At 36.1% G+C, this 18,460-nt stretch overlaps 1 protein-coding gene across 4 annotated transcripts in view; it reads right to left on the reverse strand.

Annotated features, from left to right (window-relative positions):
* The window catches only part of SPOCK3 (SPARC (osteonectin), cwcv and kazal like domains proteoglycan 3), a 166,459-nt gene that overhangs the window by 50,515 nt on the left and 97,484 nt on the right, over nucleotides 1–18,460 (reverse strand). For 3 of the 4 annotated variants that reach the window (XM_071432017.1, XM_071432015.1, XM_071432016.1), the window contains one exon: nucleotides 15,578–15,704. The exons of the other annotated variant lie outside the window; for it this stretch is intronic. In XM_071432017.1, the coding sequence (XP_071288118.1) occupies nucleotides 15,578–15,704 (127 nt within the window). The remainder of the gene's footprint in view (nucleotides 1–15,577; nucleotides 15,705–18,460) is intronic. 4 annotated transcript variants of the gene reach the window in all.

Below are 18,460 nucleotides of genomic sequence, written 5' to 3' on the forward strand. Positions count from 1 at the left end.
CTTGCATAAGCTGAAAATGAATCAAGGCAGTTGTGACAATTTCCTATTAACTGCTAACGACACCAGGAACAGAACTCTGGTTCAAACCTCTTGTCATCATTCCCCAAATTAACAGTGCACTAGGATATTGTAAAGATAGCTCAGTTAAATAAAGGTGGGTCAAATTTCCTTCAATGTTACTCTTAAACTGGTAGAAGAGCAAGCAACATACCTGAAAAACTTCACAGAAAAAAAATCACTGATATGCAGGCTATGAGGACACAATGAGAAATAGTGGTCAAAAAGGAGAGGTGGTGTGAGGGGATTCATGCCAGGGCAGTAGTCAACTTGATTTCCTAATCTCATCTCTTTCCATGACTTTTCAATGGTCTTGGGAATCTGGAGAATTAACAGGAAGCTGGCAAATAGTGACCCAGTTGCACTTCCATGCCTCGTAAAATTATGGAGAAGATTATTCTGGGAGTTAGAGAAAGACACATGAAGGACAATGCAACCACTGGTCACAGTCAGGACAGCTTAATGAGGATGAGTCCAACTTGACAATTTCCTTTTATGCCAAAGTTACCCCCCTAGCTGACCAAGGGGGGCCAGTTGATAAAATCTTTCTGGATTTCAGTAATGCTTTCCATGCTGCCTCTCACAGTGCCCTTGTGGAGAAAATGTCCAGCAGACAGCAGGATAAACCCATCAAGCAAAGTGTGAGCACCTGGCTCATGGGCTGGACACAAAGCTCTGTAGGGTAAATGGGATAACATTAGGGGATTTTATTAGGGGAACATCAGGCTGGTAACCAGACACTACTGGGGTTCTACACAGCTCCACTGTATGGCCAGGGATCTTCAAAGTCCTCATAAACAACTTGGATGCAGGACTCAAAAGTACATGAATCAAGTTTGCCAATGATATTCAGTTGTGAGGAGGTGTTGATTCCCCCCAAGGCAGGGAGGTCCTGCAGAGAGACCTGGACAAATAGGGGTGGGCAATCACCAACTATATGAAGGTCAACAAAGAAAAATACCAGATCCTGCACCTAGAATGGAGCACCCCTGGATGAATAGAGCTGAACTGGGGAATGAGATGCTGGAAAACAGTGCCATGGAAAGTAAACTGGGGTCCTGATTAATGGCAAGTTGAATTTGAGTCATTGTGCCCTGGGAGCCACATAGGCAACCATGCCCTGGGGTGCATCAGGCACAGCATTGCCGGCCAGGCAAGGAGGAGGGGATTGTCCTGCTCTGCTCTGCTCTGGGGGGGCCTCACCTTGAGTGCTGGGGACAGGTTTGGGTGCCACAACATAAAAAAGGTCTAAAGCCATTAGAGAGCCTCCAAAGGAGAGCCACAAAGATGGTGAAGGGCCTTGAGGGGAAGCCGTGTGAGGAGTGGCTGAGGTCACTTGGTCCATTCAGCCTGGAGGAGAGGAGACTGAGGGGAGACCTCACTGCAGTCTGCAGCTTCCTTGTGAGGGAAAAAGGATGTGCAGGCACTGATCTCTCCTCTGTGGTGATCAGTGACAGGACCCGAGGGAATGGTCTGATGCTGTGTCAGGGCAGGTTTAGGTTGGATATTAGGACAAGGTTCTTCACCCAAAGGGTGGCTGGGCACTGGAACAGCTCCCCAGAGACATGGTCACAGCACCAAGCTTGGCAGAGTTCAAGTCTCTCAGGCACATGTGATTCTTGGGGCTGTCTTGTGTAGGCCAGGAGCTGGACACGAAGATTCTTGTGGGTTCCTTCCAACTCAGGTTATTCTGTGATTCTAGAGGGTTGGAAGGTGAGCTAAAGGATATCCTATTAAACATGGAACAGTTTTAGAAGATAGAAATACACAAAAAATAGTCAAAATATTAAAATAGGCTGAAATATAATGTAATTCAATACAGAAAACTCCTATGTTCTACTGTTACACAGACAAAAGAATCAAGATATTAACAACAAGCTGGAGCAACTGGCTAGACATCCATTCTAAAGGAAAAATAGAATGGATGATCTAGTGATCATTAAGAACAATTGAACAGTTTTTAAAAACATCATACCAGGATATATAAATGTTAGTGCAACCTACAAAACATCTAAGATAATTTCACATAGCTCTGGCAGCACTGTACAGCTTGCAACAAGGTTTCAAACAAGACAGGAATTAAACAAAAAAGGAGTAACAGGAATAATGAGAAATCTAGAAAATAGTCACCAAAAAGAGACTGAAGGACTGGGTCTTAAGAAAAGACTATTCACAAAACAGCTGTCAAATAGTCAAAAGACATCTGAAAGGTACCTGAAAAGAATACCACAATGAATGTTACAAGAAATAATTGTCTTGAACTCCTGCAGAGAAGTAATAAATTAGATACTAGGCAGACTTTTTAAGAAGGGTAGTGACATCTTAAAAGAAATCATTGGAGAAGCTTTTTGAATCTTAATAATGGTCTTCACAACCAGGATTAGATAAATCCATCAGGAATTCCACCTGTGTAGCTTATCTTGCCTTGGAGAACATGGGAGGATCATTGGCATCAAGCCTATTCAGTTGGGAAGCACAGTACAGACCTGCTCCAGGAATGAACCAGTGTCAAAAGATTATTGCTTGCATAAATCTTGTTCATTTGGAGAAGTGTTTGAAATCTGTGTAATGAATGAACTAGGGAGATGGCAAAAAGGGAAAGAAAAATAAGGCTTATACTGGTCTATTGATCCTAGATAATTTCAGTAAAATTCTGTTTGGTACTGAGTGTATTTGTGCTCTCCTGAGCTCTTGAAAACCTGATATATGATCTGGGAGCATGGTAAGTATTTTTAGATAAACTAAAACAAAAATTAGTTGAATATATAAATGCTTTGCAATGTGAAATATGAACAAAAAATCCTTAAATTGGATATCCACATCTCACATATAATTTATTTGCTTTCATCTGCAGAACCATCATCTATCTGTAAAAAGACATATCACACAGAGGGACAGTGTGTGAGACACCTGTAAATTAGTTGCTATTTGCAGACTTCTCAAAATGTACAGGGAATAAAGACATATTAAATTAGATGCGAAGTTTAGTTTAACTGTCTGGCTACCATATAATAAAAGACATAAGAGTGTACTGACAACAATTTCCCAATAAGATACAAGGGAGGAATGTCCGTTCTGGGTGCTAAGTAAGTAAAGAGTCCTCTGGAAGAAAGCAACAGAATGAGAACTGCATTGTAAGTCTACCCAAAAAGAAAGATAAAGTCCTTGTGCAGCACGGACTCTGGCATTTCCAATAATTTTATCAATTTGCTTTTTCTCACAGACTTAATTCTCGCATTCCTTTTTGAGAATGCTTCAACCTCAGTGCTAGATAACATTTTTCCACAACAGTACTGTCTTGCCAGGAATGTCTAGTGGCTTTTAAACAAAACTAACTCAAACTAAGTAATGAGGACGGCCTTAACTTCTCTGGCAAGTGAAGAACAGAAGCTCACGAACAGAAGCCTTGAGGTACAATCTGCAGACACTCCCCTCCAATCCCTCTTTTCCATCCGTATACATCCTGGGCAGCTGGAAGCAGATCTGATACATCCCTACAGCACACAAGTCAGCAGAAATTAGCTGCCAGGATATTCATCTAGATGTCCAGTGAACACTCAAGCCCTTCAAACTGAAAGACTGAAGTCTGGCCAGATGCATCAACACATCCTTCTCTAAACAGGAGCATATCTGTAATATTGGACAAAGTGTGAATTCAGTGTTAAGAGTCTTTCAGATATTTTCATCTGCTGAGGTGCTGATACTTACAGAAATACTTTCTAGAACACCATCATATTTAATACTGAGCATTTAGTAAATTGCTTTTTAGAAAACTAATAATTAATATTTATGCAACTGTAGTGTGTCTCATCTTTGGAAAGTAACCATCCCCTTTAAGTATACCTTATCTCAACGACAGCTCTGTAGAAGTCTCTGGTGGTTTTGTACAATTGAAAATCAAACAGGACATGCTATCCAATTCCAAGGAAAAATACAAAAATAATTAAATTCAGATTCCCCCTGATAATTATCAGTTCATAAGCTACAAATAGAATTGCTGGGTTTATTTGGAATATCTATTTAAGCCTATATGTTCCCACCAAAACATGCTCACAGCTCTTTCTTTCCTGTATATTTTCTGGATGATCAACAATTCATGGTCAGATGAATGATGAATCCTGTATGATGCAATCAAGGGGATCTCTGAGAAAAGAGCTCATTGCTAGAGTACCACACAGATATATTTTTCCTAATATCATTGTATGCTTCACAGGTAGAAATCCTTCCCACAGAGCTCCACATTCATGCATCAATACAGATGTTTTCTCTCTCTTGTTAGAAGCTGGTATCTCTGACAGCTGAACAGAAAATATCTGATTACTCAGTACTATGTGCTTTCAACTTATCTTCATGCTGTTTTCTTAACCACCTTCCCCATTTTCAGACTTTATTCCTATTTCACAAAGCTTACATCCATTCCCCAGCACAAAATTTGCCTCTACTGTATTTGGTGCAAAATGTTATGTGAAATTATGCCCTCAGATTTGAATCTAAGTCAAATATGTAAAGAAAGTATCTTTTTAAACTCAGTTGGTGGTTCCTGTCACCAAACACATTAGCAAGGTGGGTAGGGTGAGTGTTGATCAGGTGCGTTCCAGGTCCAGTTCAACCCAGACCATTAGCTGATACAGAACATGGCAGAGAAGCAAAGGACTGCTTCATTCAAAAACTTTAGGCTGGCTTAAAATGAAGGTGAAAATATGGCCAAAGTTAATGATATGGTAAACCTAATTTGGAAAATTGTATGTAATTTGGTTTTTCTTTACAAAAAGCAGCCAAGAAGGTATAGAATTTCAAGCCAAATGCAGTTAGGCATAATGCCAAGAAACCACATTTTCAACCAATTCAAGTTTAAGAATGGAAAAATTAATGTGCAAATCTATCCATGAAGCATCACCCAGATCTACAAATGCCTTTTTGCCTCATCAGTAACCTGCTAAGCATGTGTATTACTCACCTAAAAAATAGGAATTTGGATAAAAAGCTTTTCAGTAAACAAGTACTGCTATTTAAAATGAAAAGAACTGTTGAATATATCAACCATAAAGACATGCAACTAGCATTTTGATCAGAAAAAAACAGGAAATGTGTCTATTGAACCAAGATCCTGAGAAAAGAAAATATTTTGTCATTGAAAGAGCACTGATGATACATTTTTTCATGAAACTATGAACTAGAGAACGCTATTTTCATGACAAAATGAAAACCTGTATGCACAGTTTTCTTCCCATCCACCTTAACTAACGTCTGTTTAATGCTCTGCAGTGCAATAGTATAAAATTTAAAGCTTGAAATCACTGAAATCAGGTCAACTAGATAGTCAATCTTTTTTTGGGCACCCTGGAACACACATTTAATCACAGAAATATGCCAATAGATGCCTACGGGGATTATTTAAATTAGGCACCTACTTATCTTTGCTTTCCTACTTAGAGGCTATTAGACACATATGATGCTTAGGAGCTTCTGCAAATCCTTCAAAGAACTTATCTGCTTTTAAAATCAGCTGTCTGAATTTTTAGACACCTACTCAGTTCGGAAATATATAGTTCACTATCTTATGCTATACATATGGCAAACAGGCTAACTACTATTTTATATCCTCAAGTAAGAACACAAAGCTTAACTAATGGTAAGTCCCTACTCGAAATACACTATTTCTAGTAAATTGAGAATAATTCATAATAATGCTTTTAGTATTTGTGTAACAAATGTAATATATTTCCTTAAGTCCAAATCAGTATTTTAATATTCCTTGAATACAATAAATTGTGTAAAAAGATATTTAAAATCAAAAAAATATTGCTTTTTAAAAATTTATTCACAAAAAGTGTAAAAATATATAACTATGTTATATATTATATCATGCCTTGGCTTATTCCAAAAATATAAACATTGATGCAGTCCAGACTTTTACTAAAAACTTCTGGTAAGCATTCTTAACACAAAAACCATAAATCTCTTTCTGATATATTCAAGCATATGCTCAAATTCTGGCTCTTATTCAGAGCTCTTGCCTGTATAGTCCAAACCTCAGCACTTCATCAGGCTCCTTGTTTCAAACTTCTCCATCACATTTATCCCACCTTAGCTAGAGATGCACAGAATGTGACTCAACACTGTGTCTATGCAAAATCCTTGGTGCACCCCACTGCTGGCATTCAGTATTTTGCAATTTGAAAAAATTTTCTTGAGAGACAGAAAAATAAATATTCCTCGGATAAAACAAACTTTACATTTTCAAGTTCCTACTACAAATTTGAAAATTAACAGTCAAACAACAGACATTCACCCATTTTTAAAGGTGAACGAAATAATTTCATTCTCCTACACAACCATCTTAAAAATAGCTGACTACATTGGTTCAAAACTCAGCTAGCAAAGCTCTTCACTGATTTTCATCTGGCATGCAAATTTCTGAATAATGGCAGTAGTAAAATAGAAGTAATGGCAAAGCTGTAAAACCTTGTAACAAGACACAAATGGGTTCTAAAATTGTGGAATTTTTTGTTAAAACAATTTGCTTATTCCTTATTAGTATGCATTATCACTGTATTTTTAATGTAATATGACTTCCTAAGCCATGCCAGCTGATTGCATAGCTAATTAAACAAGTTCAATTCATCCAATTATATCTAAGTTGAAATATTTATAAAGTTGTATGTGAGCTAAAATAGCATCTAAAGGGCATGTTCATTAGTTTCAATTACATGAAAAATTATAAAAGTACTAAAAGCAACATGCACAGACCTAGACAGTCCATACTGGGTTATCCCATCGAAGTTTCATAGACATTTAAACAATTCTTTGTCATCTGTGGTGAAGGAGGAAGGAAAAAAAAAAGGAAAAACAAGAGAAAGCAAATAAAAAGAAAAAAACATTCTATATAGTTGGTTACAAGTAGGTGAAACACTCAGGCACTCTCAGTTTTCTTATTAGCATATGGTCTGTACAGCTCTCTGCTTTTTCGCTCACCTAAAAATGTATGCTAATATTCATTTGAACTGCAAGAGCTAGATTTAATTTATTAAACAGTCCAAAATACAAGGCTCCATGTGCTATCAGTGACAAAAATATTTCTGAAATTCCACATGCATACTAGTTTTCACACAGGGAAGAAACACTGTGTTGCACAAGTGGGAATTAATATTCCAAAGCATGACTCTTTTTCACTAGATCACATATCTCTTCTTGAATTTAAAGAGATATATCTTGTGTAGAGGCACACAGAACTGAGCCTAAATCTTTCCCCTTTGTGCTGTTAGTACTTGATTTCTAAAACATGCAAAAATTTTCATTGTTCTGTGACAAACACATATGGATTAATACCAGGACAACACAAAGCCAAGTTTTCATATGTTATGTTTTGAACGAAGACCCAGAGTGACAAATTTTGCTACACCAGCGCTTATTTTTCTTTTCCAGTAAGTCCATGGTGGCCTAAGATGTTACTATTTTTTGCTGTCATTGACACATTGCTGTGATGCAGAGGACTTACCTCTGATACTCAGTCATATGTCTGAATTTGTTTTCAAGGAAATATCCACATAGCAGTTGGCTCACATTTATACTATTTCATTGTGAGTTTGCAGAAATTACAGATTAAAAAAAAAAACAAACCCAAAACATGAGACTTGGAAGAAAATTCTTTAACGGTACAGACATTTTTCCTCATTGAAATCTGACAAAAAAAAGAATGAAGTTTCTCTTTTTCTCCAGGCCAACATGACTAGTTTATAGCACTACAGCATTGCTGGTCTAAATTGCTGTTACAGTGTCTGAAACCTAAATTTCACAGTATTTCAGCTTCTTTCTAAATGTGCAAATGTGACCTGCATGAACACTGTGTAAGAATATATTTTTAGAAGCAAAACACATTTTTTCCATTTCATTAATAAATTTAATTGCATGTTCTAAAAAATTTAAGTTGAATAACTACATTTTTTTCTAGCAATTTTCACTTTATTTGCAGCTTTCACTGGGCCAAGATCTGAGCCAGTTCTCATTTGCCATTTGTTTGTTTCCATCTCAACTTCTTTAACCCCATTCTTATCATAGATTGTTACTATAAACTCTCAAAATCTGTTTCTAGGTCGATGTTCTTTCACTTCATGTCATCTTTAACCATTCTCTCCCTCTATTAAAAGCTTCTTTTCCATTTTTTTAGAAATAAATGCCTAAACAGTAGCCTCCAAAGAGCATAAAAATACTCTAAACCCACCTATCTCTTGAATTATTACCATCCTTCTCTTCTACTCCACTGAAACCATATGCTTTAATGGATTCCACTTGGTAAATCTGAGTCGCTTGATCTCCCACTTGCAACTGACACAGCTCATCTCAAACTTCTACACTATTTGATTAATGTTTCCAGCAACTCCAAAGCCCATAAGAGCATTATTAATTGCCTCAACCCCCCAGACCCTTCTCTCTGTTGGTTTCTTTACAGAGTTGGTTTCTGCTCCACAAGGCCAACTAAGCCAGCTCCTCTGTTTGGCTCCTATGCATTTCTGCCTGCATATGATATAGACCCATTTTTCTGGAAAAGAATTGCCGTGCCAAAATGATTCCATATTATTTTAGTTGCAATTCTAGTTACAACATTTTAAATACTGTTTTCAAAAGATTAACTTCTGATGGTTGAACCTCCCAGAGAAAAGACTGTTCTCCACGTAAGTATGTATGTCTCTAATGAAATCTGAAGTTTAAGAAATCTGAATCTTTAACTATAATCTCCACTTTCAGAAGTGTGACTTCTCTTGTTTTACTGGCTGTCCCATTTGACAGTTAACACACAAATTTACAGTTGGAATTTTGTTTCTATATCCTACTGCTGTGACATGAAAGTTCTTTAATAAAGGCTGATACTTTCACTTACCTGTTTGTCCTATTCTTTTATAGATTTTTCCTTCCAGCCTAGATGCTTTCTATTCCAGAAAAAAACATAAAAACTTTTTTAAAAAACCACTCACAGTATGACTCCATGTATGAGGGTTGGAAAGGCCCTTGGAGATCATCTAGTTCACACTCTCCTGCCATGAGCAAATAAATCTACTTTTCCCAAAGCCCCTTCCAAGCTGGCCTTGAATACTTCCAGGGTTGGGGCATCCACAACGTCTCTGGGAAAGCTGCGCTAGCAACTCATCACCTTCATAGTAAAGAATTTCTTCCTGATATATAACCTAAATCTACTCATGGTCTGTTTAAAACCATTCTCTCCCTTATCCCATCACTACATGCACTTGCAGAAAGTGTCTCTCTCCAGCTGCCTTGCAGGTCCCCTTGCTTGGCTCCTCTATCACTTGGAGGATGAATTTCTCATGAGCACATTCCAGGGACACCCTGCAATGCTGGTGGCCCTGCTGTGCTGTCCATGATGTCCCCCACCAGCAGGGCAGGTGAAGGCCCTCATGAGGACCAGGGCTTAGGCAGGTGAGGCTGCTCCTGTCTGTCTACTGAAGTCCTCATTCACTTGCTTTCCCTGGTGGGGTGGCCTGTAGCAGTCGCCCACTTTAATGTCACCTGTCCCTGTCTCACGTTAATCCTGACCCTTAAGCCCTTGGTCAGCATCTCATCCATTCCAAGGTGGACCTCCATTTAAAGGAATTTATACAGATAAAATCTTTAGAAAATATTTTCCAAGTCTATAAAGTTGCAATTTTTTTTTCTTTTGTTTTTATTGAAGTTTTTATTAAATGTCAAGTATTAAATTTTAGGTATCTCTTAATGCAAATTCAATGTATCAAACAAACATGAGATTCTGGAAATGAAAAAGGGAATCAAATTCAATTCCTGCTCATATAAATACATCATCCTAGTCTGAGAAATACTGAATTGCTCAGAATTTCAAAATATTAAAGTTTCTGTAAAGCATTTTGCTATCTAAGCTATTGTATTTTTTCTCTACAGTTTTAGCAGCTATTTATTTTCAATGAAGTAGATAAAGAGATCAGTTATGTATCATTTGATATAACTTGGAATTTTTAGTACATCAGCCTATATGAAAATCTGGATTTTATAATTTATAGACTAACTTTAATCACCCTTATGATATTTCTCTGCCTTTTTTTTTTCTTTTAATACCACATCCTATCAATATAAAGGTTCCAGATAAAATTTCAGGCCTTACTGGCAAAACCCATCCATGTCTGATTTTCCAGCTGCAGCCAATCTCATTTCCTTCTTTTTTTTTTATTGTTTGCCTTTTTTAAGCATTTAAACAATAAAGAACCAGTTTCTACTATTTCTGTAAAGACCCAAAGTATAATCCAGGATCAATCAAGGATGATACATTTTATTTTTATCACTGTCTATTCATCAGTCTCATTCAACAAAAGTTTGTTGAAAACAGGGTTTGTTGAAAAGGTTTTTCATTGCTTGTGGGGTTTCTTAAGTGGAGAGAATGGGGCAGAAGAAGGGCTGGCCATGGTTTGTTGGCATTTTTTTGGGGTTTGGTTTCCCCCCCCCCATTTACCAGCATCATTTTTCATTTTCCAGTGTACCTCAGCCACAAGTTCATTGTAACAGTACAACCCAGATTTGGTCTGAAGAAGTTTTTGAATTTTTTCCACTTACAAAGGGGTGATTTTGGCTGGGTGTTCCTTGGGCTAGAGACACAAATCTTGATTTTGAGATGTCCCTCTTGAGATAATCTACTTTTATTAGAAAAGCAAATCAGTCATGGTAAATCACCTGGAAGAAGATCCTTGCAGCTGCAGAAGTAAAAGAACCTCTACACTGTCAAACAATTTATTTCAGAGAGATTACATGATTTTATTACTAAAGGTGGCAGGCAATGATTTCACCTTAGTATTTTTGGCTACATTTCAACTGAGAGTTAAGTCTACAGCAGATTGCTTAGTAACAAGGCAGATAAAAATGGAAAGGCATAGTGGATTAGCCCAATTTAAGAAGTAAGACTGACATACATTGAATCAGGCTTGTGAAAAATACTTTTTTTTACTAATACAAAACATCTATTTTGTAATAGCAACTCTGTTTCTAGCAATCTCTCCTGAAGCAGAAAAAAACTGTCAGCAGCTCAGGAATGTGATCTGAAAGCTCACAATACACTAATTAGTACATTTAAATCAATTTAAGTTATATAAAATCACAATCCTTAAAATAACAACAAAGCTTAAAAATGCCAATACGTATTTTTTTTGCTTCTTGCCAACAAGCTGTCTTATACCAAACACGCTGCTAAGAGATACAGATTATTAAGTTAAAATTTCAAAAATACCTAAAAAGAATAAAGATAGCAATGATTTTAAAACGAAAAATGTTAAATATGGGATGCTGTCAGAATAAAAATCTATTTCTGATTCATGCAAAATGGCAAAGGAAAATTGAATGGAATATTAAACTCACTCCTTCCCACAGTGCAATTTTATCCCCAACTTTTTCAAATCTCCTCATAAAAAGGAACTGTAATTTGAGAGACTGAAGTAAGTATATGAATATTAAAAAGATCTAAATACACATACCTGTCTATCTGTGGAGTCTTTCAAGATCTTTATCCTCTTTTCTGATTACTTTTCTGTACAGTTTGCATCTTACTCTTTAGACCCATTACTTATGAAAAACATTATTATGGCTATTTACACATACAGGGTTGTCATCAATAACATGAAGCTTCCATAGGTAGGAGAAAATATATATTTCATAAAAAATTCACTATCAATGTGAAGCCATCTTGAGCAAATTGCTGCTAACAACAGAACTGCCAAAGCAATCCTGGCATAAAACCATGGGGCAATGGGCATAATTTAAAGATTCAGTTATTTCTGCTGTGTTTTCACAGTACTGCAAGCACTGTTCAGTGATCTTATTTAAGGTTAGATTTTGCTGAAGTGGGACTGTCAACTGTATTAAACTTAAGAGAGAAACTTCAGCCTATTATACCAAACACCAGAGCTGAAATCAAAATATGCAAAATCCACCCAAAAGAAGATTCATCTGCATGACCATATTTTTTTTTCTCCTCTTGGCCATTTTCCTGAAAGTTCAGCTACAATATAGTGCAATATGGGAGAATTGTTCCAACAGAAGCACCCAAGCCTGAGCATCACCATCTCATCCCAGCTACACCAGCTTTATAGTGTCTGCTGCACAGCAGTGAGTTGCTTCCCTGGGTGAAAGAATGGCAGCAGCTGGGTTGCTGCCTCTAAACAACCCATCTGAGCTGCATTCATGTCCTTTTATTTCCCTGTTAATCCCAGGAAAGGTGAAGCTACAAACAGGCTGTGTTTTTCATGGAGAATGTCAAGTACGTGGTTGTACTAAAGCCTCATGAGACTGCACTTCTTGAGAATTCCTAGTGCAAAAATGCATACTGCACTTTCAAGAGCCAAAGTTTAGAGAAATGCAGAAGGTAAAAACACACTACCTGTAGAACACATGCAGTATTATTTAAAGGCCATTAAGTAAAAATTGTACCACCACTGTGCCAAGGCAATGGCAGGATCTCTTTATACTGAATTTCTTCCAGCACAATGATTCATGTTCCCTTTGATTACTCAACATTTCAGCATGTAATATTTTTGTTTCAACACTTTTGTTATGCTAGTAACAAATATCTTATACCTACCATTTTTCTTTTACACTGACTTCATGAGGCTAACTGTGAGCTGAGAAAACAGTAAACCTAACCTGGACTGCAAAAATGAAAGGGAAACAAAATATCCTTACCTGACTCTGGAAAAGTTCAATTTAGGCAATAACTTTTCTTTCTATATAATCCACGTATGATATCTTTTTTTGCTTGCTTGCTTTCCAAAGCAAAAAACATGTATGAAATTGCTGTAGTTACATCATCTAATTCAACCATTTCATGGACTTATCCTGGAAAGTAAGGATACACTCCCAAAAAAGCATCTATCTGACAAATGGCAACTGTCTGGCTGTGTTCTACAATACTATTACTATTTAATGACTTCTTTTCTGAAAATGTATTATACAATTTTCCAGAGTCGTTGATGAATGCTTTCTAAATACAAGAAAAGTGCGGTATAAACTCCTACTGGAGCTTGATGACATAATGAAACAAACTTTGTCTGGAGTACAGGAACACAAATATTTGTCTTTAGTCAATTTTTAAAAACACTTTACTTGAAATAACTTGGCAAGGGCCTCTGTTTTGATGCAACTGGTAGCATAGAACACAAAAGCCTCATATCACTGACAATAAATAAAAATAAATATTTTTAGGCTAATATAGATATTCTATGGCAATGAAAGTTTTTAGAATTTTTTATTCTGTAAGCTGAGATTTGAAATCTACCATTACAAGGCAGTGGAAGAAAAAAGTACAACCAAAAATGTCTCTGATGGTTATGTTACTTCTGCATTGTTTGCATGCAAGGGATATTGAGGTTGGGTAACAGGTACTGCAGCACTGACAATGCACTGGAATGGGAGCACAGTGTGCCTATTTAGTCCACTCATTCCTCATCATTCCCTTTGAACAGCTGCACCTTTAACACATGAACTGATTTAAAAATATCTGCATCTCATCAATATTTATAGACTTTTGTAATACTACTTTTGTACATCTACTCCAGACCAGGCCATGAGAGGCCAGAAAGGTGACTTCTACCTACAGAGCATTTTAGAACACAGAATTCCTATATGGTACAATAGGAAATAAACTATGAGATTAAAGTGGGGTGATCTTTGTATTACATTAGCAAGAACATAGGGAGAGATTGCAATAAATGAAGTATACAGTATTCAAAAAATAAAAACGTGGCTCATCCAGTATTAACTATATTAACTTATCTACCTCATGTATTTAAATTGCAAAATTGTAGAGACTACCATCTGTATTATATCTGTGTGCAGCCTGGACTTGAGACTTAAAGACTGCCTGAACTTTTGAACAGCAAGGCAAAGTAAATACTAAAGGACAGCATCACCTAATGTCTAGTAAGAAGCAGCACACTTTTAGCTCATAAAAAAAACATAGGCAAGAGATCACAGTTAATGAAAATCAGAACACTTATCAAATTCCTAAATAAAGTCATAGTGTCAATGAAAGGAAGTATTTTTTAGCTGTGCCAAAGACTCCAGAATTCATTTGTAGGGCCTCAGATAAGCTGGTGTAAGCATTAGAAGTTTTTTAATTGCTTCCTGTAAAGGAAAGCTAGGGTTCTAGACCAAATCCCTATAATTAAATATTCAAATTAGTAGGGAAAACATTTTCTAATGTAAGATTTAGGATAAAAGCCTGAGTATTGTCAGGGTTTAGGAAGCACCAGTTAAATCTGATGTTTTTAGTTTATCAAGAACAAAATATCTATGGAGAAAATACTTGGTGTTCAATCCAACACCCAGTCCCTCCTGGAAATTAATTCTTTTTTGTAAACTTCACACGTGACTACAGATTTGTAAACTTCAGATGGGATTAATTTGTCATTATGTAAAAAATCAAAAAAATTATGGAAACTCTTAAAATCTTTAGATACTAGGAAATATCTTAATGTATTTTGTTTAAAATGCAATACACAATTTTTTCTTCATAATTAACAAACACAGAGCTTTTATATCTTCATCAATTTAATCTATTATTATACTTCTCTTGAAGCACTGGATATTACCTACTAATGAAACAATTTGTTAGTGTAAGGACACAGTGTCAGAGTAAGACAGAATACAGTAGCTCCTTTCACACTACTGAACTATGTGCTGTTCCTGAGAAAAATGGGTTTATCAAGAGCCCACACTTTTTTCTATTAAACAAGACTCAGTTGTAAATAGTGGCTGAGCATTCTTCTGCTCAAAGTTTTAATGAACAATGCTAAATAAATTTATCTCTTTTCAGCATTATGAAGCCCCTCTATCTCACAATTTCACCTCTGCACTGTAATCCAGGATTTTTGGACTTTAGCAGGAGCAACACAAAATATTTAATCCAAACAAGACTGGGTAAACTGATGGTAACATTTAAAATTATTACTTTATTTCTAACTATATATGAGAGAAAAGACAGGAAAGTAAGGACTAGAAAGGGAAGATTTGATTATGATCTTAAGACTCATAATAGATTGTTGCAAGGAAAGAGAGCCAACAATCCTTTACATTATTATATTTTTTTCTGGCTATGTTACATCTATGTCTAAGTACCTGGAACTTAAAGCACACCTTAAATGCTCAACTGGAAAAATCTGACTTAGCATGCCTATTCTACCCCAGCTGGGGACACCCAACACTTTTTGCTTACTCAAACCCTGCCATGGTGTCTTGTCACACAGCAGAGCACTCAAGGTGCTCTGTTAAATTGTGGAACACTCCTACACTTTGCTGCTCCAGGTATTACTGGTTTATGCTGCTTAGGGTTTGCTACCATTTTGCTTTTACATCATACAAAATACTGGAATTCCTGTAGGTTGCATTCAGTAACACATATTTTAGCCAAAACAAATAAATACTGGTTTGTGTTACAATACATTATTTTATTTTCCAAGAGCTGGAATTGACTGGAACAATGAAAGATTAATTTAGTTCTTTATTCAATTCTTACCTGAGAAGAATATGTGTGACCATCTGATCCACAAACAGGATGGGTATAAACTACTGGACACTGCTTGCAGTTTGATGAAATGGGACCACCCCTCCACTGTTTATGGCCTAAACCAGCCTCTTTCATACTGTAAGTAAACAAAAAGTATGTAATTCTGATAAGCAGTATTGAAAACAGAACATATTCAGGGTATTTTAATGAGCCTTTACAAACAGTAAGCCATACATAATTTGAACCATAAAGTTTTCTTTTACCTAAAGGTTTGCCAATGTCTTTGGCATCAACTTCTTCAACTTTGTACTTTATTCTCTGTAGTGATTCTTGATGCCTGCATACTATTTCACTAAGACATATGAGCAGAAGAAGATAATTAAGATGATGCTTTGGGGACTGTTACACTTATTGATCAGTGAAAGATGTTGGAACTATGTGACACTTACTCTTTTTGTTATTAAACAGTATGAATAGAACTATTTATCAATACTGGTATTTTAGGAGGCACCATTTAGGTTTTAGAGAACTGTGTCAAATACTTCTAGAGAAACAGGGAGGGGGTCCTACTGTTTGCCCCACTTTGAACAGTCTTTCACTGTCTATAATTTGCAAAATTCAGTCAACACTTAATATATAGTCCAAAGGGAAAAAAACAAGTTAATCCATTGGAGCACAGAATCAGTCTATACAATCACATATGTGCATCCTCATATAAACACATACAGAGCTAGATGGATTATTTCAATTTAGGAAGGGGCTATGCTGGGTCAGAATAAAAGTCTAAAATAGGTTACTGATGCTTCTTCATAATACTTTTATTAGTTATTAGTTTTAAATACTTTTACAAGCTTTCAGTTTGTGTTATATGGCCATCTTCAGACAGGCATGCTTTTTTTCTGTAGCTTTCAATTAATTCTTATCCATTAATTTTTCCTCTTATTTTTCAACTATGAAAGCATTTAGCAGCCACTGTATCATGAAACAGCTCCTTTATGACCTCAAAATATATAAAGAAGTTACTTCTTGCATATAAATAAAAAAAAAATTAACAGCAGTACATGATTTTTATACTGGATGGCTTTTTTTTCCTTGGGATCTTTTGAGGAACCTAAAATTGATTACACTTACAACATAGCAATGACTTATCAGGACACACACAAATATTCAAATTTATAAAATCTCAAATCAAACATTCTTTCATGGAGCAGAACTCTCAGAGAACTCCTTCAACACTTTCACCTACAAATAACCAAGAACTATTTTGCTAGTAATGAATCATTGTTTGAGAAGAACTTGTGTGGAGTAATAAAAAGAAACATGAGAAAATAAACTCCTCATCCTCTGGTTTTATAATGAGCAGAGTAAAAGGCTAAGAGCACACACCTAACAGTAAACTGGTGATGACAAAAACTAAAAGCCCATTTCCAAGCCATGCTAATGTTTATGTGAATAATTTTAGCTGTAAATGTGGTCTTTTAGGAAAAAAAAAATCAGGAATTATAGAAGTCTGCATTCAGGTTATGCTGTTTAATGAAATTTTGAAATGCACAGATTTTTTTACAGTGTACACAGGAAGCTGAGATGCTGCACACAGAAGGTGTCAGTTACTATCGAAAAAACCAGAAATAGCTTCAGTTCTATGTAGCATAATGAATAATAAATATCAATACAGGAAGTTTTTATGTCCACCAGGAAGCACTAAAAAGGAAACAATTCTAATGTACAACCTTAATTAACAAATACCAATCCTTTCTGATGAATTGCACAATTTGAAGACAAAGCAAAAATCATCTCATTTCTAATATAGCAAAAAAAAAAGGAGAAACTGTCTTTGATTATGTACAATATATAGTAATAATTAGACTATTGCTGCTCCTTTCACTTGACTGAGAGCTTTCCAATCATTCACATGAGTTCCAGCATCATTAGATTATACAGATGGCTGCATCTTTCTCTAACTTCTTGTTACTTTTATGGCTCACAATTATCCAGAAGTGCCCCAGTAGCCTGAGGCTACTGACAGGACCAGCATCCCAACTATCAACCTGATGCAATTTCTGTTTATCAGAGATACAGTAACTTTAAAATACAAACAAATTGTAGAAGCTGTACAAATAAATTGCAGAAGTTACAGACATCAACAGAGAGAAGCTCATTGACATCAGCAAAAACCAGACTGGAAGCAGAATTTGTGCAACACACAAGGGGACTTGGTGTAGATGCTTAAAATAAATCAAAGAAAGGACTAGTGGTGGTGCTTAGTGTTTTAGTATATATACACCCTTTTGCATGCTCTTGGTGAAGACAAGAAAAAACAGAAAGAGGAGGAAAAGCCCTCCTTTTAGATGAAGAGAAGTAAAATCACCTGAAGGGAGAGAAAAGAGATGTTTCAGAAAATAAAGCAAGGACGATGGAAACCAGAACAAGCTCACAAGGCAGAAATTGCAGTTCTGTGACAAACAGAGAGGTATGAAGAAAACAGAAAACATTTGATATAGTCAGATAAATTACCTTCCTCAACTAACTTGTGCTTTGTTAGGCTTTTAAATGTAAACTGTCCCAGGGCACTCATTCAAGCTGAAGAGTGTCAAATTTCCTCTTTTACACAGAACTCCTCTGAGACCTTCAGCAGATCACTATTACCAAATTTGGCTTCTATATAACTAATAATATTTTTGAAAATAACACATAAATCTGTATTTTTCAAAAACTGTAATGAAAGGCACAATGATAATGAAACCACAAAAAATTATACTTTGAAGGTATCAATCCAGAGACCTGGTCATGGGAATGGTTTAGATGGATATTTACTTAAAGCTTTAGTACAATGATGCTGAAAGTGACTGTATTATCAAAGCTGCTGAACAGCTATTTTTGACTGTCAGTCAC

This window comes from Agelaius tricolor, unplaced genomic scaffold, assembly GCF_023055355.1.
Source record: "Agelaius tricolor isolate 1412-34295 unplaced genomic scaffold, bAgeTri1.0.p SCAF_8, whole genome shotgun sequence".
NCBI lineage: Eukaryota > Metazoa > Chordata > Aves > Passeriformes > Icteridae > Agelaius > Agelaius tricolor.